Source organism: Perognathus longimembris, chromosome 23 (assembly GCF_023159225.1).
Source record: "Perognathus longimembris pacificus isolate PPM17 chromosome 23, ASM2315922v1, whole genome shotgun sequence".
Classification (NCBI taxonomy): Eukaryota; Metazoa; Chordata; class Mammalia; order Rodentia; family Heteromyidae; genus Perognathus; species Perognathus longimembris.
The window spans coordinates 3062918-3090780 of NC_063183.1; the positions used below are offsets into that span (position 1 = coordinate 3062918).

The 27863-nt window shown below is 45.4% G+C and overlaps 1 protein-coding gene across 5 annotated transcripts; it reads right to left on the minus strand.

Moving 5' to 3' along the window:
* On the minus strand, positions 1 to 27760 carry Palb2 (partner and localizer of BRCA2). Of its 5 annotated transcripts, none has more exons than XM_048332089.1 (13): positions 27620 to 27760; positions 26318 to 26377; positions 25240 to 25336; positions 22233 to 23657; positions 17786 to 18453; positions 17185 to 17256; positions 13760 to 13921; positions 12337 to 12422; positions 11953 to 12114; positions 9740 to 9853; positions 7772 to 7859; positions 5713 to 5865; positions 1 to 454 (listed from the first exon to the last, which is right to left on the minus strand). In XM_048332089.1, exons 1-13 carry the CDS (start codon positions 27665 to 27667, stop codon positions 167 to 169), a joined length of 3423 nt encoding a protein of 1140 aa, XP_048188046.1. In that variant the 5' UTR covers positions 27668 to 27760; the 3' UTR covers positions 1 to 166. The 5 variants fall into 5 exon arrangements, with proteins under 5 accessions (XP_048188046.1, XP_048188048.1, XP_048188045.1 ...); XM_048332091.1 differs by having other exon boundaries at positions 5717 to 5865; positions 9740 to 9856; XM_048332088.1 differs by having other exon boundaries at positions 9740 to 9856.
* Between the last annotated feature and the right edge of the window lie 103 nt (positions 27761 to 27863).

The window sequence follows — 27863 nt, forward strand, 5'->3', positions numbered from 1 at the left end:
TGTATGAAAATAAATATTTATTGACATTTGAAGTTTTCTGTACAACTTTAGACCTAAGTGTGCAAATGTGGCTATCACCAGAGCCCTAGATCCTTTCCCTCAAGGTGAGCATGAACCAGCAGTGCCACCACTAAACAGCCAGCATCCCCAGTCATCCCTTTACATGTCACTCGGGAGTTCTCCCAATGTCCCCAAAGAGTGCTAGGAGATCAAATGCACCCAGAAAAGTGTTTTCCCTGTAATTCATGAGTAGTGATATATGAATATATTTCCATCTTTCTGTCCAGCCAGCAAATGAGAATCTGTAGCTGACCATCTCACAAAAGACCAATTTTGACCTGGACTGGGTGGCAGGAGGGCAGCACAGCGCCCCAGCACCAAGTCCCAGATGGCAATTGTCCCAGAAGTCAAGACAGCAGCTGCGCAGTGATCTCTCACATCCCCTTCCAGGAACCTGGCAGCAAGGAGAGGAGACAGTTCACATCACACAACAAACAAGCTGGCTTTTCTTTTAAGAACTAAACCAGGGGCTGGGAATATGGCCTAGTGGCAAGAGTGCTTGCCTCGTATATATGAGGCCCTGGGTTCGATTCCTCAGCACCACATATACAGAAAATGGCTAGAAGTGGTGCTGTGGCTCAAGTGGCAGAGTGCTAGCCTTGAGCAAAAAAAGAAGCCAGGGACAGTGCTCAGGCCCTGATCAGGTTCACGGCCTAGGACTGGCCAAAAAAAAAAAAAAAAAAAGAACTAAACCAATCCAGCTGCCAATGGCTCACACCTGGAATCCTAGCTACCCAGGAGGCTGAGATCTGAGGATCACAGTTCAAAGCCTGCCTGGGAAGTAAAGTCCACGAGACTCTTATGTCTAATTAGCCACCAAGAAACTAGAAGAGGTGCTATGGCTCAAAGGAGTAGACTGCTAGCCTTAAGTGAAAGAGCTCAGGGACAGTGCCTATGACCAACAAAAAATAACTAGGCCTGGGCTGGGAATGTGGCTTAGTGGTAGAGTGCTTGCCTTGCATGCATGAAGCCCTGGGTTCGATTCCTCAGCACCACATAAACAGAAAAGGCCAGAAGTAGCACTGTGGCTCAAGTGGTAGAATGATAGCCTGAGCAAAAAGAAGCTCAGAAACAATGCTCAGGCTCTGAGTTCAAACCCCAGGACTGGCAAAAAAACCTAGGCCAAAGATGAGTGCTCATGCCTGTAATCCTACTCTTGAGGCTGAGATCTGAGGATCATAGTTCGAAGCCAGCCTGGGCAGGAAAAGTCCATGAGACTCTTATCTCCAATTAACCAGCAAAAAAGCTGGAAGTAGAGCTGAGGCTCAAGTGGTAGAGTACCAGCCTTGAGCAAAAAAAGCTCAGGGACAGTGAGAGAGAGGAGAGAGAGAGAGAGAGAGAGAGAGAGAGAGAGAGAGAGAGAGAGAGAGAGAGAGAGAGATCCCAGAGAAGAGTCCATCCCTTCTACCACGGGAGCATACAGACAGTCAGACAGTATGACCTATGAAGGAGGAAGTGCATCCTCCCGGGACGCTGAAGCTGCCAGTACCTTGATCTTAGACCTGGGAGAGATGAACTTCCATTATTCATAAACTGCCTAGTCTGGTATTTTGGTATAGCAGCTCAAATGGACTAAGAGATGCTACCTACAGGACTGGACCTACATAGGCTTTCAAGGTTTGCTGAACACATGGAGTTAAGTAAGATGTTGGAGCCATCAGCTGTCTCCAGGATTGGTTTCTAGGCCAGTGACTAGGGCTCTTTACATCCAAGACAGCAAGTAGTACGTGAAAGCACACATTGTAGGTGAGATCTTGAGTCTCTCAGAAAAGAGCACCAAATTCCATAAATCCTACTAGGTGTTTACAGGAATAAATGCATAGGGACTTAGCTGGCCAGGTGTGTGGGGCAGAAAACATCTTTTGCACAAGGTGCAATGAGGCATGCAATGTAACTTTTTGTGTGTGTGCCAGTCCTGGAGCTTGAATTCAGGGCCTGAGCACTGCCCCTGAGCTTCTTTTTGATCAAGGCTAGCACTCTACCTCTTGAGCCACAGTGCCACTTCTGGACTTTTCTGTTTATGTGGTACTGAGGAATCGAACCTAGGGCTTCATGCATGCTAGGCAAGCTCTACCACTCAGCCGTATTTCCCAGTCCTGCACTGTAACTCTTAAGGCTCCTTGTCCTCATGAACTATTAAAGCTAAACATTGTCATCTTGAGTTATGGTGCTTCTTTTCAATCCTTTCCCCCAACACAGATAAAGGGAGTCTTTAAGAATCTGAGTCTTTAAGACTCAGATGCTAACTGGCCCAATCAGACTTCGATGCTATTTTATTTATTTTTGTACTGGGGATAGAACCCAGGGCATTGTATTTCTAGGCAAGCACTTTGCCAGGAAGCTACATCCCGGCCTTCGATGCTATTTTCTTTCCTTTTTCTTTTTGCCAATCCTGGGGCTTGAACTCAGGGCCTAAGCACTGTCCCTGGCTTCTTTTTGCTCAAGGCTAGCACTCTTGCCAATTTGACCACAGCGCCACTTCTGGCCTTTTCTATATATGTGGTGCTAAGGAATCAAACCTAGGGCTTTGTGTTTATGAGGCAAGCACTCTTGCCACTAGGCCATATTCCCAGCCCCTTCAATGCTATTTTCTAGCTCAGAAAAGCCTTGAGAAGCAAAGTCTCCTGTCCATTTATCAAGACTATCTGCACAGTGAGGCTCAGCCATGTCTCAAAGGGACAATGTCTTCCTGAGGTACAAGGAAAAGTTCCTTAAATGAGCTCTGATAGAAAGAACATAAACCATTCTGTTTTCTATAGAGCAGTCAATACTTGCTGCTTTAAATATACTGAGTAAGACAACCAGAGTTGACATGTACATTAAAAAATCCTAGGTGGGGCCTCCACGCTCTAGTCCTACAAGCAGGGAGGCAGGGGGACATCTAGGTGGGCAGGAGGTCCCCTGACCTCTAACTGGGGTCATGTCAGGTAGCCTACCTGGTCTAGCCACATGGAGAGAGAAATCCACATGGCCACAGAACCAGCTTGGGGGAGGCGAAGGAGGGCAGGCAGGGAGGGGGTTGTCCTTGTAGAGACACGTACATTCATGTACACACGGCCACATGCGTGGGGGGGGGGGATACCACAGCCAGCCACACTGGGCCAGCCACCCCATTTCCCTGACTGCATGGAAACTGAGTGAACCTCTGAGTTAGGCCATACCTTCCATGGACTCTGCATCTAGAAGAGGCTTCCGCTGTTTGGCTAGAATCGATGGTGACAGGGAAGGGCTGGGTGGGGGAAGGGGGGGGCCAGGTTCAGTTACCTTGGGGGTTGGGGAAGAGGGCCACCTGGGGGGCTCCCTGTCAGCATGTACATGTTTTGGACCTGCACCAGGTATTTCCTGCCAGATTTGGGGCAGCCTTAGGCAATGTGCCCCCATCTTTGTCTTTTCTGGCCAGCAAGGTAGGTACCAACCACCTCAGCAGCAGGCAGAGGCTGGCCCGGGATACCGGGAAGTATGGGGCTGGGAGCTTTCCCTCCCTCCTAAGAGAGGTAGGGGCAGCCTTCTGTCCCTGCTGCCTGCCCCTGGGCTCTCCAGAAGCATCTTCAAGGGCAGCACATGCTCTGCCCCTGGGGGTCCACTTCTGGAGTCCTGGGCTGAAGCTCTTCAGTGTCAGTCACATGTGGGGGCTGTGCTTCCAGGCAAGAAAGAACCTGAGCTTGGGCTTCCAGCAGGGGAAAAGGCAAATGTCCCCATCTCCACTGCGCCCAGAGATGCCACCAACACTGGAGCAGCAGTCCTAGGGGATAGGGCCATGGTGGAAGGGGGCATGGCTATTTAAGTTGCTGGAGAAAGTGGGCCCTGCAGCTCCTTTTAAGTTTTGTTACCCTTTTTCTTTTCTTTTCTTTTCTTTTGCCAGTTCTGGAGCTTGAACTTAGGGCCTGAGCACTGTTTCTGGCTTTTTGCTCAAGGCTAGCACTCTACCACTTGAGCCACAGCACCACTTCTGGCTTTTTCTATATATGTGGTGCTGAGGAATCAAATCCATGGCTTCATGTATACAAGGTAAGCACTCTACCACTAGGCCACATCCCAACCCCTTGTTACCCTTTTTACCTTCCCCGCTTTCTACTTCTTTGCAGGAGCCCGTGCATTTGGGGGGCTTGACTGGAGTCCATCAGCCCAGGGCCTGCTCTACTCATCCCTCCAGGGCCCTCTACCCGATCCCACCCTGGCTCTGGTCTTGTCAGGCAGTCAGGCCCTGCCTGACTCCAAGAGGGACTCCAAGGGTCACTTAGAGCACATTTCACAGCCCAGCAAGGTCCTCTCTCCCAAAACTCGAGCAGGTCTCTGGAAGCCATTTGTGTCCAAAAAAAGTTTGCAAATACCATTTTGCTTTCTGGTAGTTCTTTGAAGCATCTTCCACTGGGTTCTGGGGTGTATAGATAGTTTGTCTACCTAAAGGGGTTGGCGACCCCCTTCCTCTCAAGGTGAGGGGCACCAAGTGCTACTTTCAGGAATAGGGGGCCTGATGCTTTTGGTTTTCTCCTTCCTTCCTGCCTGCCTGCCTGCCTGCTTGCCTACCTACCTTCCTTCTGCCTTCTTTCTGCCTGGGCACTGTCCCTGAGCTTCTTTTGCTCAAGGCTAGCAGTCTATGGCTTGAGCCACAGCACCACTTCTAGCCTTTTCTGTGTATGTGGTACTGAGAAACTGAACCCAGAGTTTCATGCATGCTAGGTAAGTACTCTACCTCTAAGCCACATTCCCAGTCCCCACTCCTTCCCTTTTTTAAATGAAAACTATTTAACTTTATTCTGGTTGGTTTTTGCACAACAAAGTTTCAGCTTCTTAACCTGTCCTGGCCAGGGCTGAGAACACAGACAGGCCTTGGTCTGCAGTCATCCATTTCCTGAGTCCCTCCTTCCCCTTTTTTCCCTGAGGGCTCTTGGGTCTGTCCATGTGTTATAGTGTTGTGCTAGAGATTGGTGCCAGGGTAGCATGAGATTCCACTTATTTAGAACTTTGTCGAGTAAAGATTAGTTTCTTGTAGGGGAAAAAAAAATCCCAAGCCCTAACTAACCCCATACTAGTGGGGATCAGGAGACAGGGAATCTGGGATCCACTCAACCTTATGAAACATTCTTTTTTTTTTTTTTTTTGCCAGTCCTGGGGCTTGAACTCAGGGCCTGAGCACTGTCCCTGGCTTCTTTTTGCTCAAAGCTAGCACCCTACCTTTTGAGCCACAGAGTCAGTTCTGGCTTTTTCTATTTATGTAGTGCTGAGGAATCGAACCCAAGGCTTCATGTATGCGAGGCAAGCACTCTACTACCACTAAGCCATATTCCCAGCCCTGTCTTTTTTTTTTTTTTTGGAGTGCAAGTCTGGGCTTGAACTCAGGGCCTGGTCACTACTTGAGCTTTTGTGCCCAAGGCTTGCATTCTACCACTTTAGCTACAGCTCTTTCCAGCTTTCTTACTCATTAACTGGAGATAAAGAGTCTCATGAACCTTCCTGCCTGAGCTGGCTAGGAACCTTGATCTTTAGATCTCAGCCTCCTCAGTAGCTGTGCTTACAGGCATGAGACTTTAACATTCCTGTTCTGAGCTACAGTAGGGAGTTTCTCATTTATCCAGGGGACACAAAATACTTAGTTTTATATTTGTACAGTGACTTCCAAAGGGCCACACCCAGAACCAAAGCTGTACCCACTTGCCTTCCAGCCTGCTCTTGGGGCAGGCAATACAGCAGCACCCCCAAACTCAGGGCCGTCTTAGGGTTGATCGCCACCAGCTGAAACACTGGGCTTCCCAAACACTCGCTCTCTTTGGCACAAGGGTGACTCAGAACAACAAACAGGAGCCCCTAGTGTAGAAGAGAAACAACCAGACCATCAAGAGAATACTCAGCAAAGACTAGATCAACGAATAATGGGATCGATCTGTAAGCTCTTGAATATCTAGGGTGTAATTAATCATCGGTTCCCTCATTCTGCAGACAGGAAGTGGACTCGAAGCTTTAAGCACGGGTCTTAGAGGTATTCTAGATAAGTCATCATTTCCTCCACCTTTAGAGAAAGCCCTGACATAGGTATACAATCTCCAAAAAAGAAATACCACATGTAAAGTGGCTTTTGAAAGCTGAAAACACATTTTCCTAAGAACAACTAGTAAGAGAAGGTTTCTCAGGCAAGTCTAAAGAGCTGGCAAAAGCTCAGATGCTGCTACTTGTAGAGTGGCAAAGAGGGCATCATAGCTGTCTCCTGTGGGAGGAAGTGTCAATGGTTTCTCCCAAAAGAGGAAGGTGCTAAGAACTTCTCTCTCTCTTTCTCTGTGTGTTTGTAGTCAGGCTTAAACTCAGGGTCTGAGTGCTGTCATTTTAGCCTTTTCACTTAAGGCTGGCACTCTACCACTTGAGTCACAGTTCCACTTCCAGATTTTGTGTGGTTCATTAGAGATAAGAATCTCATGACATTCCTGCCCAGGTTAGCTTGTAACTGTGAGCCTCAGCTTCCTGAGTAGCTAGGATTACAGGTATGAGCTAAGCTCAGATCCTCCTATTATTACTGATGTATCCACAAACCGATGTAGCTATTCTTTTGGTAACAAAGCGAAAACTAAACCATAGGGCCATTTTAGAATAAGAAACACATACTTTCTACTTTAACAATTTCTAAAATGATTGAATTTTTTTATCCTACTTTTTGTTGGTCGTGGGGCTTGGACTCAGAGCCTGGGCACTATCCCTGAGTCTTTATGCTCAAGGCTAGCACTATGTCACTTGGAGCCACAGTACCACTTCCGGTTTTCTGGTGGTTCACTGGGGATGAGATTCTCCTGGACTTTCCAGCCCAGACTGGCTTTGAATTGGGATACTCAGATCTTAGCATCTATGCCCTCTAGGTGCTCATGACCTCAAGGTACCACTGATACCAGGGCAGTGTCCTCATTGCACCCACACAGCTGCTGATACCTCTGCATGTAGCTTTTCTTTTTTTTTTTTTTTTTGGCCAGTCCTGGGCCTTGGACTCAGGGCCTGAGCACTGTCCCTGGCTTCTTTTTGCTCAAGGCTAGCACTCTGCCACTTGAGCCACAGCGCCACTTCTGGCCGTTTTCTGTATATGTGGTGCTGGGGAATCGAACCAGGGCCTCATGTATACGAGACAAGCTCTCTTGCCACTAGGCCATATCCCCAGCCCCTGCATGTAGCTTTTCTTTTTTTGTATTGGCCCTGGGGCTTGAATTCAGGGCCTGGCTCCTACCTGTGAGCTTTTTTTCTCAAGGCTAATGCTCTACCACTTCAGCCACAGCTTTTAAAACTAACTTTTTGCCCGTTAATTGGAGATAAGAGTCTCAGACTTTCCTGCCTGAGCTGATTTGAACCACAATCCTCAGGTCTCAGCCTCCTGAGTAGCTAGGATGATAGGCCTGAGTCTCTGGTGCCTGGCATTGCACATGGCTTTTTCAGATACTCATGCAGATATTCCTCACCCTCCATACCTGGACAGCTATGTGTCAGATGCTGAAACTAAGACCTAACATGATGGCAAGGAATGGTGTTTCTTCCCTTAGGAGAACAGCCAGAAAATCTAATAAGCAACCACACACTCCCAACACGTGTTCATCCAGAAACTTCAAGAAAAGGCAAACACAGCTATCCAGCTGTGAGAAAGTGGGCAACAGGCCAGGCCTGTTCATTACTGTCACTGATCTACTGGGTAAGGCCGACAGTAAGGCATAGGGAGACAAAGGTAGGGCTGACAATCACTCACCATTTCAGAATAGGCTTTGTGACACACTGAACCTTGGTAAGAACCGGCCATGTGCATCTTTTTCAGGAGTTGACCAGTCCTTAAATTCCTAAGACACCAAAAATAAATAAGCTGACACCATCTATCCAGCAAACCGTCTTGCACACAATATTCTTTTAGGAAACAACCAAGGGAAAACTAAGGCACATGTACCTTCAATTTATCTTAGTCAAATTTAGTGAAAAGTAGAACTATATTGTACAAGGCCTTAAACTGAATCTGCGAGATCACTGGGGACAAATGTCTCCCAAATCCACAGGAAATTTTCTATGGTCTCCATTTTCGTTTTTCTTTTCTCTCTCTCTCTCTCTCTCTCTCTCTCTCTCTCTATATATATATATATATATATATATATATATATATATATATATATTTTTTTTTTTTTGCCAGTCTTGGGGCCTGAACTCAGGGCCTGAGCACTGTCCCTGGCTTCTTTTTGCTCAAGGCCAGCACTCTACCTCTTGAGCCACCGCACCACTTCTGGCTTTTTCAATATATGTGGTGCTGGGGAATTGAACCCAGGGCATGCCTAAATTTTCCAGAGAAGAAAATGGTCAAGAAAGCAGACTAGGCGGGGTGAAGGGCTACAGCTTTAACAGTGTATCTATTTATAGCAGAGGTAGGTCAAGGTAATGAAGACAGAAGAGAAGACTAAGCTGGGGCAGAAACCAGGAAAAGGAAGAACAGAGAGAAGAGGGGACATGAGGAAAGAGGAAGAGTTTGGGGAACCTTCCTCACTGTGTTGAGGACCTGTGGCACTGGTCCTGGCATCCCACCGTGGACTCCTCATTGCCACAAGATCTGTCTCATGTTGCATGACGCCCTCACAAGCCTGGCCAGCAAGGCTACACTATTCTTCCATGCTTGCCACGTGTCTCCCTGGTCCAGGCCTCTGCTCAGGCACTCCCTTCCAATGCCCTCTTGTTACTAGCCAGTTTCCTATTATCCCATAGGCCAAGCTTAGGCCCCATGCCTCCAAGATGCAGACAATCAATTAGCTTCTTTCTCCATTTATGCCAGCTCACAGTTACTACCTCTCTTCTAATTCCCTACAGTAGAGTATGTATGGCTCACTGTGTACTTAATACATGCAGTAATGGGTATGACAGGTCATCTAACAAATACAAAGCTTTCTTTGCACAGGAACTATATATAAAGACCTTGAGAAAAGCTAGGTACAGTGTCATGCCTGTAATCCCAGTTACTTGGAAGAGAGAGGGCAAGAGAATCATGGTTTGAGGTCGACTTGGGCAAAAGTTAGTGAGACCCCTCAGCCCCCAATCTTCCTTTTTTTGTCTTTTCTTTTTGGTACTGGGGATTGAACCCAGAACGTTGCACTTGCTAGACAAGCACTTTGCCACTGAGCTACATCCAGCCCGTCAGCCCCTAATCTTAAGAAATAGGCAAGGCATGGTGTTTGACTCTTACGTCCTAGCTATGTGGGAGGCTTAAGTAGGAAGACTAAAGTCTAAGGCTGACCCTGGCCAAAATGTCTAAGACTCGATCGGAAAAACAGGCAAAAAGTGCTGGAGGTGTGACTCAAGTGGTAAAGAAGAAGCTCAGAGTTCAAACTCTAGTACCAACAAAAACTAAACCAACCACCAACAAATGGAACAAAAATTAAACAACAACAATAAAAACAGGTCTGGGAATGTGGCTTAGTGGTAGAGTGCTTGCCTAGCATGCACAAAGCCCTGGGTTTGATTCCTCAGTACCACACACACAGAAAAAGTCAGAAGTGGTGCTGTGGCTCAAGAGGTAGAGTGCTAGCCTTGAGCAAAAGAAGCTCAGGGACAGTGCCTAGGCCCTGAGTTCAAGCCCCAGGACTGGCAATAATTAATTAAATAAATAAATAAGAAAAACAAACATGAATTTAGAGAGGGAAGTCCTTATATGCAGACAAAGATCTGAGACCCAAGGAAAGCTCACCAGATGACGACATTGCTCATGACAGTGGTGCCAAGCAGAGCCTCCGGCATCCCCTGCACCTCAGCAAAAGTCAGTACCGTCTCTTCAGGGGGCATCAGAAAGCGCTTCTCTTTGCTTCTGCATTCAAGACAGTATTAGAAATCAAGACCTTGCACTGAAGCAATGTCTAAATAGCTCTTGTATCCATCACGAACTGTACATGATAAAAATCGACCTAATACTGGAAGAAGCATTTGAAGTACAGAATGTGTATTCTAGACTCTCTACAATAAACACATAATGTTTCTATATTATGTACTTGGACATGCTATAAGCACCTCAGATGCATCATGTCCAGTACTAAATTCATCAGCTTTCTCTTTAAATCTCATTTCTTGAAGCCAGGAGCAGGTGGCTCATGCCTGTAATCCTAGCTACTCAGGAGTCTAAGATCTGAGAATTAGTTTAAAGCTAGGCTGGATAGAAAAGTATGTGAGACTCTTATTACCAATCAAGCACTTAAAAAAAAAAAAAAAAAGAATACCCAGAAGTGAAGCTGTGACTCAAACAAGAGCTGTAGTCTTGAGCAAAAAAACCCTCAATGGACAGCTGGTGGCTGGTGCCTATAATCCTAGCTACTCAGGAGGCTGAGATTTGAGGATCATGGTTCAAAGCCAGCCTGGGCAAGAAAGTCCATGAGACTTTTATCTCCAATTAACCACCAGAAAACCAGAAGAAGTAGTGCTGTGGCTCAAGTGGTAGAGCGCTAGCCTTGAGCTGAAGAGCTCAGGGACAGCACCTAGGACCAGAGTTCAAGCCCCAAAATCAACAAAAAACTCATGGACAGCGCCCAGGTCCTGAGTTAGAGCCCCAGGACCAACACACAACACACAACACATATGCACACACAAAATCTCATTTCTTTGGCATTCTCTCAACAACTATACAACTACTTCTCAAGTCACCAGTCCTAAATTCTGGCGATCAACCTTTCCACCTGCCTTTAAGTCTAGCCCATCATTAAGCTGCAGAGATTTATGGTCTAGTCTTCCAGATTATTCCCACTAACACACTTTCCTAACTACAGCATGTCACTTGTCTTTTTAAGACAGCCAAGATCCCTGTCCTGTTATTAGGAAAGAGAGAAAGTTAATAATAATTAAGTGTCTGGGTTCCAGTGGCTCATACCTATAAGCCTAGCTACTCACTAGGCTAAGGTGTAAGGCAGTTTTAAGCTAGCCAGGGCAAGAAAGCCAGTGAGACTCTGATCTTCCAATTAATTAACAAAAATCCAGAAATAAGAGTTCTGCCTCAAGGGGTAGAGCACCAGCCTTGAGTGAAAAAGCCAAGGAAGAGTGAAAGGCCTCGAGTTTAAGTTCCAGTTAGGGTGTCTATGTGTACACACACACACACACACACACACACACACACAGGGCACACCCATGAATAAAAAAATAAAGTGGAACAGGCTCAGCGGGAGAGCACATACTCAGCATGCATGAGGCCCACAGTTCAATCCTTAGCACTAAAACCAAAATTAAAGAAAAGAAAAAAAAGGATGTTGTGAGTGCCCACAGAGGGCTGACAAGCAGTCTGAGAAAGAGATTAACTAGAAATATACGTCGCAATTACCAGCATCCAGATGGCCACGGAAGCAAAGGACACAAAGTGTGAGGTGTCAGGAAAGAGCTGAAGACCTGAAGGCACTTCTAATATTCCAGCAACACAGAGATTTCGTGTGTGTGTGTGTGTGTGTGTGTGTGTGTGTGTGTGTGTGTCTCCTGTGGCTTGCACTCAGAGCCTGGGCACTGTACCTGTGCCATTTTTTTTTTTTTTTTTGTAAGGCTAGTGCTCAACCACTTAAGCCACAGCTTGTACTTCTGGCTTGTTTTGGTAGTTACTTGGAGATACAGAGTGTCACAGACTTTCCTGTCTTAGCTGGCTTTGAACTAGGATTCTCAGATCTCAGGCTCCTGAGTAACTAACTAGCTCATGCCATGAGCCACCAGTGTCTAGAGACACAAAGATTTCAAAAAAGACTGAAGAAAGAAAAGCCTCCCCATCTGTAGACTTGCTCTCTGCCACTGCTGGCTCCCACTTCCCAGACTTGCTTCTAGATTGTGACCCTGGGTTGATGGACTTCCTGCTGACCCCAGCACAGGGGAGTGAGATCCCAGGGATCCACTGTCTCTGAAACCTGTGACAAACACCTCTCTACCCAGTGCCTTGCTTACCTGCCATCCTCTGCTAGCGTCATCACTTCCACTTGCTGATTACAGGGGCCCCCACTGCTGCTGACCAGCCGTCGCTTTGTCAAGCCAAGCACAGCCTTTATATTTCCTGATTGGAGGAGCACGTGCCTTTCACTTTCATCACCGCAGGACCAAAGCAATGCCCTAAGCCAAAAGGTGAAGAGCTATTATAAGCCTAAGTACAAAGTTTAAAACAGAAATATCAACCAAACATGACATGACTTTAAAAAAAAAACCTTCCTTTACTCTTAAATTTAGGTTCTTGAAAGAATCTGAACTCACAACAAGCTGACAGAAACAAAGAAAACACAACACACATGAAACACACCAAAACCAGACAGGAGTCACTCCTTGGGACTTTCATACCTGATTTCTCTGATTTCCAAAGTTCCTAATGCCACACACACCAGATTACAAACATTGGGCACTGGAACTATTTGTAACACTGGAACCTAGATAATACAAAATAGTTAAATTGTATTTTGTTGTTTCTGTTTTAAATCAAACTACATTTCCCAAAATTTCCTACATTGTTTCATGTCTTTACTGTACAGGGATGATTTCGAACACTAAAGCAGATGTGAGAAGGTACTAGAGACACCTTATGCACAGTAGTTACTTAGCACCCGCCTCAAACACACTGCCCTCTTTCTTCCCTTTTCTTCCTCTATTTTGTGTGTGTGCTGGTACTAGGGCTTGAACTCAAGGTACTGCCCCTGAGCTGATTTTACTCAAGACTAGCCATCTACCATTTGAGTCACAGCTCCACAACCAGCTTTTTTTTTTTTTTTTGTAGTTTAGTGGAGATGAGTCTCACAGAGCTGGGAATGTGACTCAGTAGTAGAGTCCTTGCCCAGCATGCATGAGGCCCTGGGTTTGATTCCTCAGTACCACACAAACAAAAAATAAATTAAAAAAATTTTAAAGTCTCACAGACTTTCCTGCCCAGTCAGCTTCAAACCACAATCTTCAAATCTCAGCCTCCTGAGTATGTAGGATTACAGGTGTGAGCTACCAGTGCCTGGCTTACTTGGTGTCTTGTCTTTTTTTTTTTTTTTTTTAATTATGAAGGCTGGCATTCTACCACTTAAGCCACATCTCTACTTCCAGCTTTTTGGCTGGTTAACTGGAGATAAGAGTCTCTCACCAACTTTCCTGCCTAGGCTGGCTTCAAACCACAATCCTCAGATCTCTGCCTGATGAATAGCTGACAGGTGTGAGCCATCAGTATCCAGGTCAAAAGACAAGGCCTTGAATTGTGGGCATCAAGTGATCCTCTTTCTGCCTTCCAAGTAGCTAAGACTATAGATGTGCCACCAAGCCCTAATACTATTTCTATGTCTAATGACAGGGGAATCATTGAGTAAATTCTAGCCAGTGATTGTAAAGAACACTACACTTAAAATATATGTGTATCCCAGCTACTCAGATGACAAATAGAGGAGATGGAGAAAGACGACAGGCATAAGTACGTTTAGAAGTCGGAAAAGACATGAAATTCCAAGTTCCTGCAACAGGCCTTGTATAACAGTTGATAAAACATGTGTTAAAACAAAGCACTATGTTAAAACACATGTGTTAAAGCACATGTGTTAAAACAAAGCTGATGGTGGGTTCAAGATGGTGGCACAAAGAGACTCACATCACAATTCTTTGAAATTTTTCATTAATATGCAGTGAGAAATAAACCCACCCTTATGTTGTCAGGCACAATTCTGCAAGTTGTCAATCTACATGATCACACGAGTGACTGCCAAAGATGCCTTTCAGCTCTAAGGTTTGGACTCACCTCCGAGAAGTGCCAGGTGTACATTTTCTCCCATTGCCACGTACGCAGCGGCTTCCAAAGAGAAACTGCGTATTCGCAAGCAGTTACGATGCATGGCTCCTTCAAGCCAGCTTGATCCCACCACAGGGCGCTCACATCCACAGAACAGGAACTGCAGGGGTTCTGACCCAGAATGGCAACAACAACTGTGTTATGACAAGAACAAGCATGTACTTGAAATGGAGCTGTGGCTCAAGTGGCAAAGTGCCAGCCTTGAATGAAAACGCTAAGGGACAAAGGCCCAGGCCCTGAATTCAAACCTAAGGACCAGCACAAAAATAGGAAGAATGAACAAGTATGCAAAGTAACACAGTACAAGGATGAAATGAAATGCTAGGGAAAAGAAGTGAAGTTTTATGCAGATGCCAAGAAAGCTTTATGGGTCTTATGTAGCTAAATTGCCTATATGCATTTATTTATATCACGACAGCTTTTAGATCTAGCAATGGACACATTCTTGTTTAACCACAAGAGAGCTTAGCCATTTGGAAATGAAGCATCTTGATGAAAACACTTATGAGTTAATGGAGATAACACTGAACCACACACAAGAATCCATGTCAAAACCTAGTAAGTGCCAGGCCTGATGACCATATCTATAATCCCAACAACTAGGAGGCTAAGGCTAGAGAATCTTGGGTGGTATAATAAGCTATGTCTTAAAAATAAAATTCCTGGGGCTGGGAATATGGCCTAGTGGCAAGAGTGCTTGCCTCGTATACATGAGGCCCTGGGCTCGATTCCCCAGCACCACATATATGGAAAACAGCCAAAAGGGGCGCTGTGGCTCAGGTGGCAGAGTGCTAGCCTTGAGCAGGAAGAAGCCAGGGATGGTGCTCAGGCCCTGAGTCCAAGGCCCAGGACTGGCCAAAAAATAAATAAATAAATAAATAAAACTCCTGGGCTGGGAATATGGCCTAGTGGCAAGAGAGCTTGCCTCGTATACGTGAAGCCCTGGGTTCGATTCCCCAGTACCACATATATGGAAAACGGCCAGAAGTGGCGCTGTGGCTCAAGTGGCAGAGTGCTAGCCTTGAGCAAAAGAAGCCAGAGACAGTGCTCAGGCCCTGAGTCCAAGGCCCAGGACTGGCAAAAACAAAAACAAAAAAACTCCTGCTAGGTGGTAGTGGCTCAGGCCTATAATCTTAGCTACTCAGGAAGCTGAGACATCAGGATTGTAGTGACAAGCCCGCTAGGGCAGGAAAGTCCGTGAGACTCTTATTTCTTCTTGATCCAAGATCAGGACTTGAACTCTGTACTTAGGTCTGCTTTTGCTCTACCAACTGAGCCACACCTACAACTCTCCCCTCCCCCCAAAAGAGCCAGAAGTGGAGCTGTGTCACATGGCACCAAACTACTCTTTTTTTTTTTTTAAACTGTATTTTTTTTTTTTTGTCTTTCCTTTTTTAGTACTGGGGATTGAACCCAGGATGTTGCACTTGCTAGGCAAGTGCTTTGCCACTGAGCTACATCCCAGCCCCACCAAACTACTCTTAAGCAAAAAAGCTAAGGAACTATGAGTTCCAGGACCCAAGTTCAAGGATAGGCACCAAAAATAACAACAACAACACACACAAACTCCTGAAAAAGAGAACCCTAAAATCTACAAAGCATTATCAAAGCAGTATTTCCAAGATAAATTCACCATCATAAAGGAGAAAAATTGATTAAAATATGAAGTATGAAGTTCAAGAAGTCAGTAAAACCAAAAGAAAATGATAGAACAAAGTGAGAACAAGGCACCTATCATCCTAGCCATAGGGAGGCTGAGGCAGGAGGACTGAGTTCAAGGCCAGCCTTTGCTGATGCAGTGGCTCACACCTGTAATGCCAGCTACTGTGGAGACAGTGATGAGCAGTATCATAGTTTGAGGGTAGCAGGGGAAAAAAGTTAGCCAGACCCCCATCTCAATCAATTCCTAGGTGTAGTGGTAATACATCTGTTATCCTAGCTACGCATAAAGTATACAAAAAGGCCTTAAATTTCAAGACACGAACAAAATGATAAAACTGTTAAGGAACTAAGTTATTAAAGTTGACTATCATAGTTTGTAAATGGAGCAGAGAGTGTGACTCTTTCATAGACAAGGAGTCCCTGCTGAAGCAAAAGTACTTCTTGTGTCTTAAAGCTTTCCTCTGGGCTGTAGTTCACCTCTGGGTAATATCCCCAATTATCACACCACAAAGAAGAGCATTTCAGTTGGGTGCCAGTGACTCATGCCTGTAATCCCAGCTATTCAGGAGGCTGAGAGCTGAGGATCAAGGTTCAAAGCCAGCCTGGGCAGGAGAGTCCATGAGACTCTTATTTCCAGAAGTCGAGCAGTGGCTCAAGTGGTAGAGCATGAACCTTAAACACAAAAGCTCAACCACCAAGCCCTGAGTGGAAGCCCCAGGACAGGCACAAATTGGAAAAAACAAAACAAAACAAAAAAACAATGATCATTTCACTACATCAAAATCTAGAACTGTGTCTCATCTCTTCTTTTTTATTCATTCATTCTTTTGATATAGTTGAGGCTGTATCTATGCAATCCTTTTCTGCCTCCTGAGTGCTGGGATTATAAGAGTGTATACTGCAACCAGCTCACTTTCCTTCCTTCCTTCCTTTCTTATTTTTAATGCCAGTCCTGGGTCTTGAATTCAGGGCCTGCGTGCTGTCCCTGAGCTTTTGTGTTGTTAGGATTACAGGTGGGAGCCACTTGTGACTAACAACCAGCAGATTGTCTTACAAATCATTCTAAATGATACTGTAAACACTACACTATTTGGGTAGAGAGGCAGGATGACTCTCAGCTCTGTTTTCCTATCAAAATGCCTGATTTAAATTTAGGTACTAAGTTATATTAAGTTATTAAGTAAGTTGTTCTTGGCAATAGTCTGGACATAGAAACTATAGAACTGAAAATGCAAATATGAATAAATATTGTAGCTTGGTGGCTCACATTTGTAATCCTAGCTATTCAGAAGGCTAAAATCTAAGGAGCACGTTCAAAGCCAGCCTAGTCAGGAAAGTCCACAAGACTCTCATCTCCAATTAACTACCAGAAAAATGTAAGTAGTGCTGTGGCTCAAAGTGGTAGAGTGCTAGCCTTGAGCAAAAGAGCTCCAAGACAGTGCCCAGGCCCTGAGTTCAAGCTCCACAACCAACAAAAATAAAGAATTCAAGGGCTGGGGATCTTGCTCAGCGGAAGAGCGCCTGCCTGGCGAGCCCAAGGCCCCAAGTTTGGTCCCCAGTCCTGGGGAAAAAAAAATAAAAAACTACAAATAAAGAATTCAAACCTGTTTTCTGAATTTATCAGTATATTTAATAAGAAAGAGAAACAGAAGCTGATCAGAGTACTTTTCCATTATCAATTCATTATGCATAGTAACAACAAATCTCCTGACCTTTAACTTGGAAAGCAATTGTAGACTGCCTGGGTTTAGGCTCTCACCAGCTGGAGGATGTGCCGTTTCGGGCTGTGGAAACAAAAAACCAGGCCATCAGTGGACATTTTACCTATGATGCCAGCCTGCGTCCCTCATTGAGCAGACCCCAAGTTGCAGGACCGTGCCTGTAACCATCTCTACCAGCAGCACCAATGACAGAACAGATTTAACAATCCACTTAATCACCCTGAATTTCCCCAGGACCTAAATGCTCTCCATGAAATAAATCTCAGGGTAGTGTGCTAAAACCCTCACACACAGAGGCCACTGGCAAGAAAGGCATGCTGCCCACATTCGCTAAGACATTTTATTCTTTGTTTTTTTTGCCAGTCCTGGGGCTTGAACTCAGGGCCCGAGCACTGTCCCTGGCTTCTTTCTGCTCAAGGCTAGCACTCTACCACTTGAACCACAGTGCCACTTCTGGCTTTTTCTATATATGTGGTGCTGAGGAATCGAACCCAGGGCTTCAGGTATACGAGGCAAGCACTTTACCACTAGGCCGTATTCCCAGCCCCACATTTTATTCTTTCAGAGAAAATTCACAAGGAAACAATTGTACCTGTTCAGTGGAATGCCCATGCAACGCCAGGCATGCGTTTCCACACAGCTGATTTTCTCTGAAAGTGAATGACTCAGTAGGTGCAGGTGTTGCTTGGGGGCCACAGTCACGGTCACAGGCAGACTGTCCTCGCCTACCTGGCACATGCAGGTTGGTAACCAGTTTGAGAGGGTTGGCTGTATAGACCGATTGTTTAGGAGTCCTAGGTAGACTGACTGTGTCTTCCAAGGGAGCAAGGTGGGGCAGGGAGCAAGCTGGTCCATCACCCCGGGCAGACATTCCATCACAGGATGCAGGAGAACTGAAAGCTGGAGTGGTGCCCAGGGTGGGGAAAGCTGGGGAACACACTTGTGTGGCAGGCCTGGCACTCTCATTGCCAACAGCAGCAGTAGCAGTGTTTAAAGGAGTGAAGAGTAACATGGAAGAAGAAAGGCCCTTGTGGGGAGTCTGGTTCTTTGGGCTTGGCATTTGAGGATGTGCTTTTCCTGGAACAAACATAGCTTCCTCTTCCAAGTCCTTCCCTTCTGCAGCTGTGCACAGAGGACTCTGTTCCTCTTGAGGAAGCTTCTTTGCATATGCTTTTGATTCAGGAGGCTCAATGGGTTTGTCTGAGGACTTCAGTTTTTCAAGCTTCAGAGGCCCAAAGTCTTCATCAGGTAACTGAAAATCTGTCATATGGAAGAAAATTTGAAACTAAGCATTTCCTTCTTATAAAATGGGCTCTGAAAGTGTCAGCATCCAAAGGTCAGTAAATTTTTTTTTTTTTTTTTTTGTCATGGGGCTTGAACTCTGGGCCTAGGCACTGTCCCTGAGCTCTACAGCTCAAAGCTAGCACTCTACCACTTAAGCCATACTGCCACTTCAGGTTTTCTGGTGGCTCATTGGAGATAAAAGTCTCATGGACTTTCCTGCCCAAACTGGCTTTGAATCTCTATCCTCATCTCAGCCTCCTAAGTAGCTAGGATTACAGGCATGAGCCACCAGCTCCTAGCAATACTTTTTTTTTTTTTAGTGGACAATGACTTTCCTTCCCCAAGACAGGAAAATAAACCACAATAGGAATGCACAATATGAGACATTAATATCCTCCAAAGAATTAGCTTCCAAACTCAAGTATAGTAGAAAATGTTTCTCATTTCTCGCACCCATGACTCTGAAACCTGAGGGGGTAGTAAGCTAACAGCTGGCCTTATGCAGGTCCTAGAAATGTGGTAATCTGAGTGTTAATGGGGACTAGGAAGACTGGGGCAGGTTCCACTCAGCTGATGACTTACTATGTCACATCGGGACAATCTGTGTTATTTTCCTTCCTCCCTCACTGCCACTCACAAGGGAGCTGGGTGAAGAACCTCTGAAATCACTTCCAAATGGTGTCAGATGTGAGCAAAAAAGCTCAGGACCAGCACCAGGTCCTGGGTTCAAGCACCAGGACCAGTACCAATATTTTTTTTTTTAAATGAAGCTGGGTGCTGATGATTCATACCTGTAATCTTAGACACTCAGGAGGCTGAGATCTGAGGATCATGATTCAAAGCCAGCCCAGGAAGACCAAGTCAAGACTTTGATCTCCAAATAACAAAAAGCTGGAAGTAGAGGTGTGGCTCAAGTGGTAGAGTGTCTGTGGAAAAACTAAAGGACAATGCCCCAGGCCCACAATCTATTTTTGCTTCTGTTTATTTTCTGGGGCCTCAAACTTTTAATCCAGCTTCTGTAATGTTGGGATTATAGATAATGCTGGAATTATAAAGAACTATGCTTAGCTTTTTTTTTTTCTTTTTTTTTCAGTACTGGAGTTTGAACTAAGGCTTATTAGGCTGGTGCGATCCCACCAAATCATACCTCCAGCCTTGTTTTTCACTAGGACAGGACCTTAGATCTGGGTGTGGGCCTGAACTGTAATCTGTCTACTTTTAGGCTTCTACTAAGTTGGTGGGATCATAGGTGTACAACCCATCAAGCCTCTCTTTGGGGAGGCAGAGCCTTGAATGCCTTTTTGTCCAGGCTGGCCTGGCCTGGCAGGATTCTCCCAGTGTCAGCCTCCTATGTAGCTTGGGATGACAGGTACATGCCACTGCATCCATCTATGGGTTATGGAGGGGTCTTGCAAACTGGCTGGCCTTGCACTGTGATCTTCCAGTTCTTAGCATAGGATTACAGTTGTGAGCCAGACACTGGCGCTTTCTCTTCCCTGGCTTAAAATTTTACTAATTTATTGTTGTGGTACTGCAGTTTTGACTCAGTCTTGTGCTTATTAGGCAGGGGCTCTACCACGTGAGCCACTTCTCCAGTTCACCTGTGATTTTTTTGTTGTTGGTGGTCATAGGGCTTTAACTTGGGGTGTAGGTGCTATCCCTGGGCTCTTTTGCTCAAGGCTAGCACTCTACCACTTTGAGCTACAGCACCACTATGATTTTCTGGTGGTTAACTGGAGATGAGTCTCACAAACTTTCCTGCCTGGGATAGCTTTGAACCGTGAGCCTCAGATCTCAGCCTCTTGAGTAGCTAAAATTATAGGCATGAGCCATCAGCACTTCTGATTTTTGATATGGTCTGTCTAGGAAACCCAGGCTAGCCTTAAAGTGGTAATCCTCCTGCCTCAGCCTCTTGAGTACTGAGATTACAGGTATATGCCACCACACCTGGTTACTGTTACATGTAACTGAATTAGAGCCCCAAGACCGGAGTCTATGTTCACTGTACAAGGCAGGCTGCTGCCTGTTTCTGGACAAAAGTTCTATGGGAACACAAGCATATTTACAAAATGTGTGTGGCTACTTGGGTTGCTTAGCCGAGTAGTTGAGAAAAATGACAAGACTGCAGCATATATACTATCTGGCCTTTATAGGACATCTGCCCATCCTTTGTGTAAAGTCACAAGCAATGATGCAGTCATCAGATATGATTAGCTCCCAAGAAAATGAATAAGATGTTTAAATTACAGCATTTTCTTGCTTACTACTTCAAAATCTTATATCCTATAGACCACAGGGAGTATTAAATATTTTATCTAACAATGCGGCTCAGGCCTTTTTTTATTATCTAACCACTTCCAAGTGCTTTTTTCACTTTACTCCAAGCACATTTTATTTTATTTCAAAACACTCTTCTTACATTAAAAAATTCTACCTGGAGGCATTTACCATTGGGCTATCCCCTCAACATTCAAAATGTAAAAATCTACAAATTGGAAGGAAAAAAACAATTACATTTCTGATTGTTGCAAAAAAAAAAAATTCTACCTGGGGCTGGGAATATGGCCTAGTGGTAAAGTGCTTGCCTTGTATACATGAAGCCCTGGGTTGGATTCCTCAGCACCACACATATAGAAAAAGCCAGAAGTGGTGTTGTGGCTCAAGTGGTAGAGTGCTAGCCTTGAGAAAAAAGAAGCCAGGGACAGTGCTCAGGCCCTGAGTTCAAGCCCCAGGACTGGCAAAAAAACAACAACAACAACAACAACAAAAAAAAACAAGAAAAAATTCTACCTGAAAATAAAGCTTGTTCTGTACCTGAACAGACATTAATTTTGGCAAGCAACCAATATGTTTTCCTTTGCAGTGCTTTTTCAACAACTTTAGTGAAATTACCAGGTTTCAGTGTTGGCAGTCATTTTAATGAGGTTAATCAAAGTAATTTTAATCTTCCTATGCCTTTTCTCATTTGAAAGTGAGTATACAGACAAGGGAAGAAGGGCAGAAAGCAATAGTGGGGGTGAGGTTGACTGGAATACAGTGTAAACGTGTGGAGATGTAACAATGAAATCTCCTTACTCCCATATAACTAATGCAAGCTAATTAAGAATAAAACAAAACACAAAGCTGAGGTACAGTGGCTCATACCTAGAATCCTACCTCCTCAGATTTGAGATCTGAGGATTATAGTCCAAAACCAGCCTGGAGAAAAATCCACAAGACGCTTATCTCCAATTAAACAGAAAAAGTCAGAAGTGGAGACATGGCTCAAGTGGTAGAATGCTAGCCTTGAGCAAAAAAGCCAAGGGACAGCACCTAAAACCTGAGTTCAAGCCCCAGTACTGGCACACATAATAACAACCCGCGCCCCGACAATCCAAGATTCTACTTTAACATAGCACGCTGCTATGACCACACAATGAGTTTGTATCTGTGCAGTATGTACAGGTACTGAGCACGGAAGAATTATGTGTTTTCCTCACTGCCCAACTGGCTTTATATTTTCCTTTTCTGATCAGTTAGGGGGCTTGGACTATGGGCCTGGGCAGTCCCTGAGCCATTCAGTTCAAGGCTAGCACTCTGCCACTTGAGCCACAGCGTCACTTCTGGTTTTCTGAGTGGTTTATTGGAGATAAAGAGTCTCATGGACTTTTTTGTCCAGGCTGGCTTTGAACCACGATCCTCAGATCTCAGCCTCCTGAGTAGCATTACAGGAATGAGCCACTGGCACCCAGCTTGACTTCACAATCTTTTCTTACCCTGAATTGCTGTGTTTTCACTCTGGCGTTTGAACCACTCAACACTGAATGTGCTAGAAGATGGGAAAAGTGGTTCACACTGATCGAGGGCCAAGGTGTGGGCTGACTTTCTTTTTCCTCGGTGTCTTCTAGCAGATGACTTGGTGACAGGCCTCCTAGGACAGTGGTTGTTTTTAGGATCTACTGAGGGAGAGTGGTCTTCACTTTGTGACAGAAGTTCCTGAGAAGGACTTGAACTTAGCACTCCTGAGCTTGTGTCCGACATGCTGATTTCACTTTGTCCAGCTTCTTCATTAGAAAGCTTTACACTTTTAGTTACTCCTTTTTCTTTACTTTTAAACCCTTTCTTTCTGACACCCAAGTGACTTTGAATCACAGCTTCCAGGGCTATTTTCCTCTGGCTGTTGGACATGCGACGGGTTGTTCTAACATAGTATTCTGCAGGAAACAAAAGGCCTTCAACCACTGTGCAAGAATGTGTTTGACTTTCTGTAGAAACAGGCTCTCCTGCTTCTAGGTTAAGACTCTTAAGCTGATCTAGGGCCTTCTTTTCCTGAACATTCTCATTTTTACTATTCAGAGGGTTACCTGGAGGTTCTAAAGACTTTCCAGTGTGATGATTTTGTTCCTTTAAGTCTTGGCTTATATTTGGTGCTAAGTTTCTGCAAGTGAGTTCATTTGTACAACATGAATTGTCTGCCTCTAAGTTAGGACTTCTAGGCAGCTGGCCACTGCCACCAACAATGTTATTTACTATTGGGTCATCTGTACAGACGGACATTTTTCTGCCTTGTGCTTGCAGGTTAACAGGTAGAGCAGGACTGGTATTTTGAAATGTTGGAGTACTAAGTTCCCAGTGACCTTCAGAAGGCCTACAATGTTGATGATAGCTGCTGTCTGATGCAGAATGTAAAGGAATTATGGTCTCCTTGGAGATTTCATTTCCTCTTCCTGAATCAGCACTTGGTGGAATTACTGCCATCTTTCTAGCAGCTTCAGTAGCTGGTGCTGGAGAGCCCTGAATTTCAGGCTGAGGACTTGTGAGGGAACCTATTACAGTTGCTGATGAACTAGGATCTTTGCTATTGATTGCTTCCTGATTCCTAGTTCTTTTTCCAGAGACAATGAGTGAACTGGTGTCAAAGGAACACTCTGTCTCCTGAGAAGCAAACATTCTTTGGGGCTGCTTTTCTCTCTTCCCTGGCAGTTCATTCTGCCTTTTCTTACCATCAAGGCCACTGACTTTATAGGGAAAATGTTCTTGGATGTCATCTGTATTTTGTATATATAATCCTTCTTCTGAGCCGTCTTTAGGGTTAAAGGACTTTGGCTCAACAAAGGTCAGAGAAGTCTTTTCTCCAGTGTCTTTGTTAAGTTGGGTGTAGACTTGTAATTGGTCGTAAGGACATCCTTCATTTTTAGGCTCTGACGAGAAAAAGAAAAATATATTTCTCAGTCCTTATGCATATATGTATGTATGCACACAAGCACACATGTGCATGCACGCATGGGCGTACACACATGAATTTAGCTAATTTACTTTTTAAATGGGACAAAAACATTCTATATTTGTTTAAAATTATAATAAGGCTAGAAGTACAAATCCAGGACAAAAACCTGCCTAACATGCTTGAGGCCCTGGCCTCTAGCTCCACAATAAGCCAACTACTACATATTTACTTACGAATAAAGTAAAGCCAGGTGTTGGTGGCTCATGCCTGTAATCCTGCCTACTCAGTTCGAAGCCAGCCCTGGCAGGAAAGTCCATGAGAATCTTATCTACAATTAATCACCATATAACCACAAGTGGAGCTGTGGCTCAAAGTGGTAGAGCGCAACTTTGAGGAAATGAGCTTAGGCCCTGAGTTCAAGCCCCATAACCAACAAAAACAAACCCAAAGCTTGGAACCAGTGGCTCTCACCTCTAATTCTAGCTTCTCAGGAGGCTGAGATCTAATGATCAAGATCAGAACCAGCCCAGATCCTTGAGATTCTTATCTTCAACTAACTAACAAAAAGCTGGGAGTGGGGGCTGGGGATATAGCCTAGTGGCAAGAGTGCCTGCCTCGAATACACGAGGCCCTAGGTTCAATTCCCCAGCACCACATATACAGAAAACGGCCAGAAGCGGCGCTGTGGCTCAGGTGGCAGAGTGCTAGCCTTGAGTGGGAAGAAGCCAGGGACAGTGCTCAGGCCCTGAGTCCAAGGCCCAGGACTGGCCAAAAAAAAAAAAAAGCTGGGAGTGGAGGTGCAGTTCAAGAGTGCCAGTCTTGAGCAAAAATACCAGACATGGGCTGGGGATATAGCCTAGTGGCAAGAGTGCCTGCCTCGGATACACGAGGCCCTAGGTTCGATTCCCCAGCACCACATATACAGAAAATGGCCAGAAGCGGCGCTGTGGCTCAAGTGGCAGAGTGCTAGCCTTGAGTGGGAAGAAGCCAGGGACAGTGCTCAGGCCCTGAGTCCAAGGCCCAGGACTGGCCAAAAAAAAAAAAAAAAAAATACCAGACAGGAGCATAAGGCCCTGGGTTCAAGATCCAGTACCAGTATAAAAAACAATTTTTTTAATGAAAATGTACAGGGCTGGGAATATGGCCTAGTGGCAGAGTGCTTACCTCAAATACATGAAACCCTGGGTTCGATTCCTCAGTACCACATATATAGAAAAGGCCAGAAGTGGGGCTATGGCTCAAGTGGCAGAGTGCTAGCCTTGAGCAAAAAGAAGCCAGGGACAGTGCTCAGGCCCTGAGTTCAAGCCCTAGGACCAGCAAAAACAAAAACAAAAGCAAAAACAAAAAATGTACATACAGAGAAACTTCTATATGGATGTTCACACAGCATTATTCATTCATCAAAAAGTGGCTGTAGGTATGCTTGAATTTTATAAGGCATAAAGTTCACATCAATTACAAAGTCTTCTGCTTCTTATTTACTGACTGTGGAAGAACACACAGGTACCTGGAAACTAAACACTAAAGTCTGCCTGAGCCGGCAGGCTAGGTTTTACCTGACTGTGTTGTCTGCGATGTGATTTGCTGATCCAGCAAGCCACCTTGTCTTGCTGTTTTCTTAGAATTCTTAATCTTCTCAGCTCTTTGGGCACGCTGGAGAAAACCAAAGCAACACAAGAAATACATTTATTTTTCCTCCCTTTCTTCTTCACTCTTCCCTCCCTCCCTACTCCTTCCTATCTTCCTCCCTTTCTTTCTTTCCCTTTGTGGTGCTCAGCCTTGTACAAATACTCTACCAAAGAAATATATATAGCCCCAACCCCATGAACTATATTTACTTTATTTGTTTTTGGCCAGTCCTAGGGCTTGAACTTAGGGTCTGGGTACTGTTCCTGAGCTTCTTTTTGCTCAAGGCTAACACTCTACCACTTGAGCCACACCACCTCTGGCTTTTTCTGTTTATGTGTACTGAGGATTTGAACCCAGAGTTTCATGCATGCTAGGCAAGCACTCTACCATTAAGCCACATTCCCAGCCCCCCCATCCATAACTATTTTTAACACTATATTGTTGTCTAGAAATCTTTTTTGTTGTTGTTCTAGTACTGAGGCTTAAGCTCTGGGCCTGGACGTTATCTCTTAGCTTTATCACTCAAGGATGGCACTCTTACAACTTAGGCCTTAGCCCCACTTGTGGCTTTTTGGTAGTAAATTGGAACTAAGAGTTTCATGGGCTTTTCTTCCCAGGCTGGCTTCAAGCTGTGTTTCTTAGATACCACCCCGAGTGGTTATAATTACAGCCGTAAACCAGGGCATTAGTGGCTCATGCCTGTAATTCTGGCTACTCAGGAACCTGAGATCTGAAGATCATGGTTTAAATCCAGCCTAGACAGAGAAGTCCAAGAGACTCTTATCTCTAATAAAACTACTCAGAAAAAGCCAGAAGTTGGTGTTGTGGCTCAAGTGGTAGACCACTATCCTTGAGCACAAAGAGGCTCAGAGACAGCACCCAGGCCCTGAGTTCAAGCCCAAGGATGGGGGAAAAAAAATTACAGGTATGAGCCACTGGTGCCTGGCAAGAAATGTTTTCATATAGTTTGCACAACACCTTTGTTTGAAAAGATGATTCACCTACCTGGAGGCGGGCCAGTGTCCTCCTGTATTCCTTTTTCAAAAGTGCAAGTTTTTCCTCCAGCTGGAAGAAAAACAGCAAGAATGTTTAACAGTAAAAAGCTGGAGTTAGAGATCGGAAATGGATATTAGACCTGAGTGTGTCACACCAGGACCAGAAGCAAGACTCAGGGTGGAAGGGAGGAGGCAATGACCTATACAAACTCACTTTCAGTGCTCACAAAGCACCAAGCTTTCTTCTCAGGACCTTGGTATAAACTGTTCCTGAACTTGAAGCATTTCCTACCTTGACAATTCTTAGACTCTCCAAGCCACACCTCAAGATTTTTGTGGGTATGTGCCAGTTCTGGGGTTTGAACTCAGGGCTTGGGTACTGTCCCAGGTGGTTAACTAGAGGTGAAACTTGCCTCTCTAGTTGGCTTGGAACCTTGATCTTCAGACCTCAGCCTCTTGAGTAGCTAAGATTACAGGTGTAAAACACCAGCACCTGGCCTCACCTTACATTTTTATGTTCTTGGAGAAGACTTTGAGATGCTTCTCCAAGTCCAGATTAGACACTCTCTCCCTTCAGTGTGCTCTCCCAATCCCAGCATTTACCATATGCACTGGGTTGTCTGCTTTTCCCCATCACTCAGTGCAAGACCCTGACTCAGCCAACGAACATTTAGCCAGTCAATGGTGGTCTTTAACACTTGGGACAGTAACTGATGCCTGCTAGGGGTCTTTATTATCCCAGATGCTAAAGATACGGAGTGGCCACCACTAATTTCATATAAAGAAGGCTACAGACAAGAAAACAGATAGGCCGATTCCTAGCTATTCCGAAGGCTGAGATCTGAGGACAAAGGGTCAAAGCTAGCTTGGGCAGGAGTGTCTGTGAGACTCTTATCTTCAATTAACCTCCCAAAAGCCTTAAGTGGAGGTGTGAATCAGATGGTAGTGTGCTAGCCTGGAGCAAGTTCGAACCCTTGTGCCAGCACACACACACACACACTTCCTGGGGGAGGGGTTTCCTCAAGATTGGAGGCTGGAGGGGAGCGTCAGGATCTTAACCTTTATTTACCAGGCTCTACATTTTGTACTTCTGCGTTGTAACTGTAAACTACGTTGCTAATTTGTTTGGTAAACTCCACATCACCAGGGCACAGCAACTCTGGTACACATACATTTCTGGTGCCCCTCGGCCCTCAGAGGATGGTCGGTCGCAGAGCAATGCAGCCCTGGGACCGCCGAGGAGACAGGCCGGGTCTGAAGTCCCCCGGAAGGGGGACTCGGGTACCGCCCGCCCATCCCGCGCCCGCGGCACCTGTTCCTTCTCCGCACAGCTCAGGGACTTCCCAGGAACCTCGTCCATGGGGCTTCAGGCCGAACGCCAGCTCCCGGGCCTGCGCGGACACTGAGGAACCCAGTCCGTGAGACCCGGGGCGGTCCTCTCAGCGCACCACCACCGGGCCCACGCCGGCCCAGCGCGCCAAAAAGCCCCCAGCCAATCAAAGCCTCCGCCTCGTCTGCGTACGTACAGCCTGGGGATCGCCGAGCCCCGGCGCAGG

What these genes read in the sequence shown, in the direction of transcription:
- Palb2 (XM_048332088.1), bottom strand. Translation starts at nt 27,667, where the DNA reads ATGGACGAGGTTCCTGGGAAGTCCCTGAGCTGTGCGGAGAAGGAACAG. An exon ending in GGACACTGGCCCGCCTCCAG is followed by an intron (nt 25,337 to 26,317) that starts GTAGGTGAATCA and finishes GGTTTTCTCCAG; the next exon opens with CGTGCCCAAAGAGCTGAGAA. An exon ending in ATGGGCATTCCACTGAACAG is followed by an intron (nt 17,257 to 17,785) that starts GTACAATTGTTT and finishes TTGTTTCCACAG; the next exon opens with CCCGAAACGGCACATCCTCC.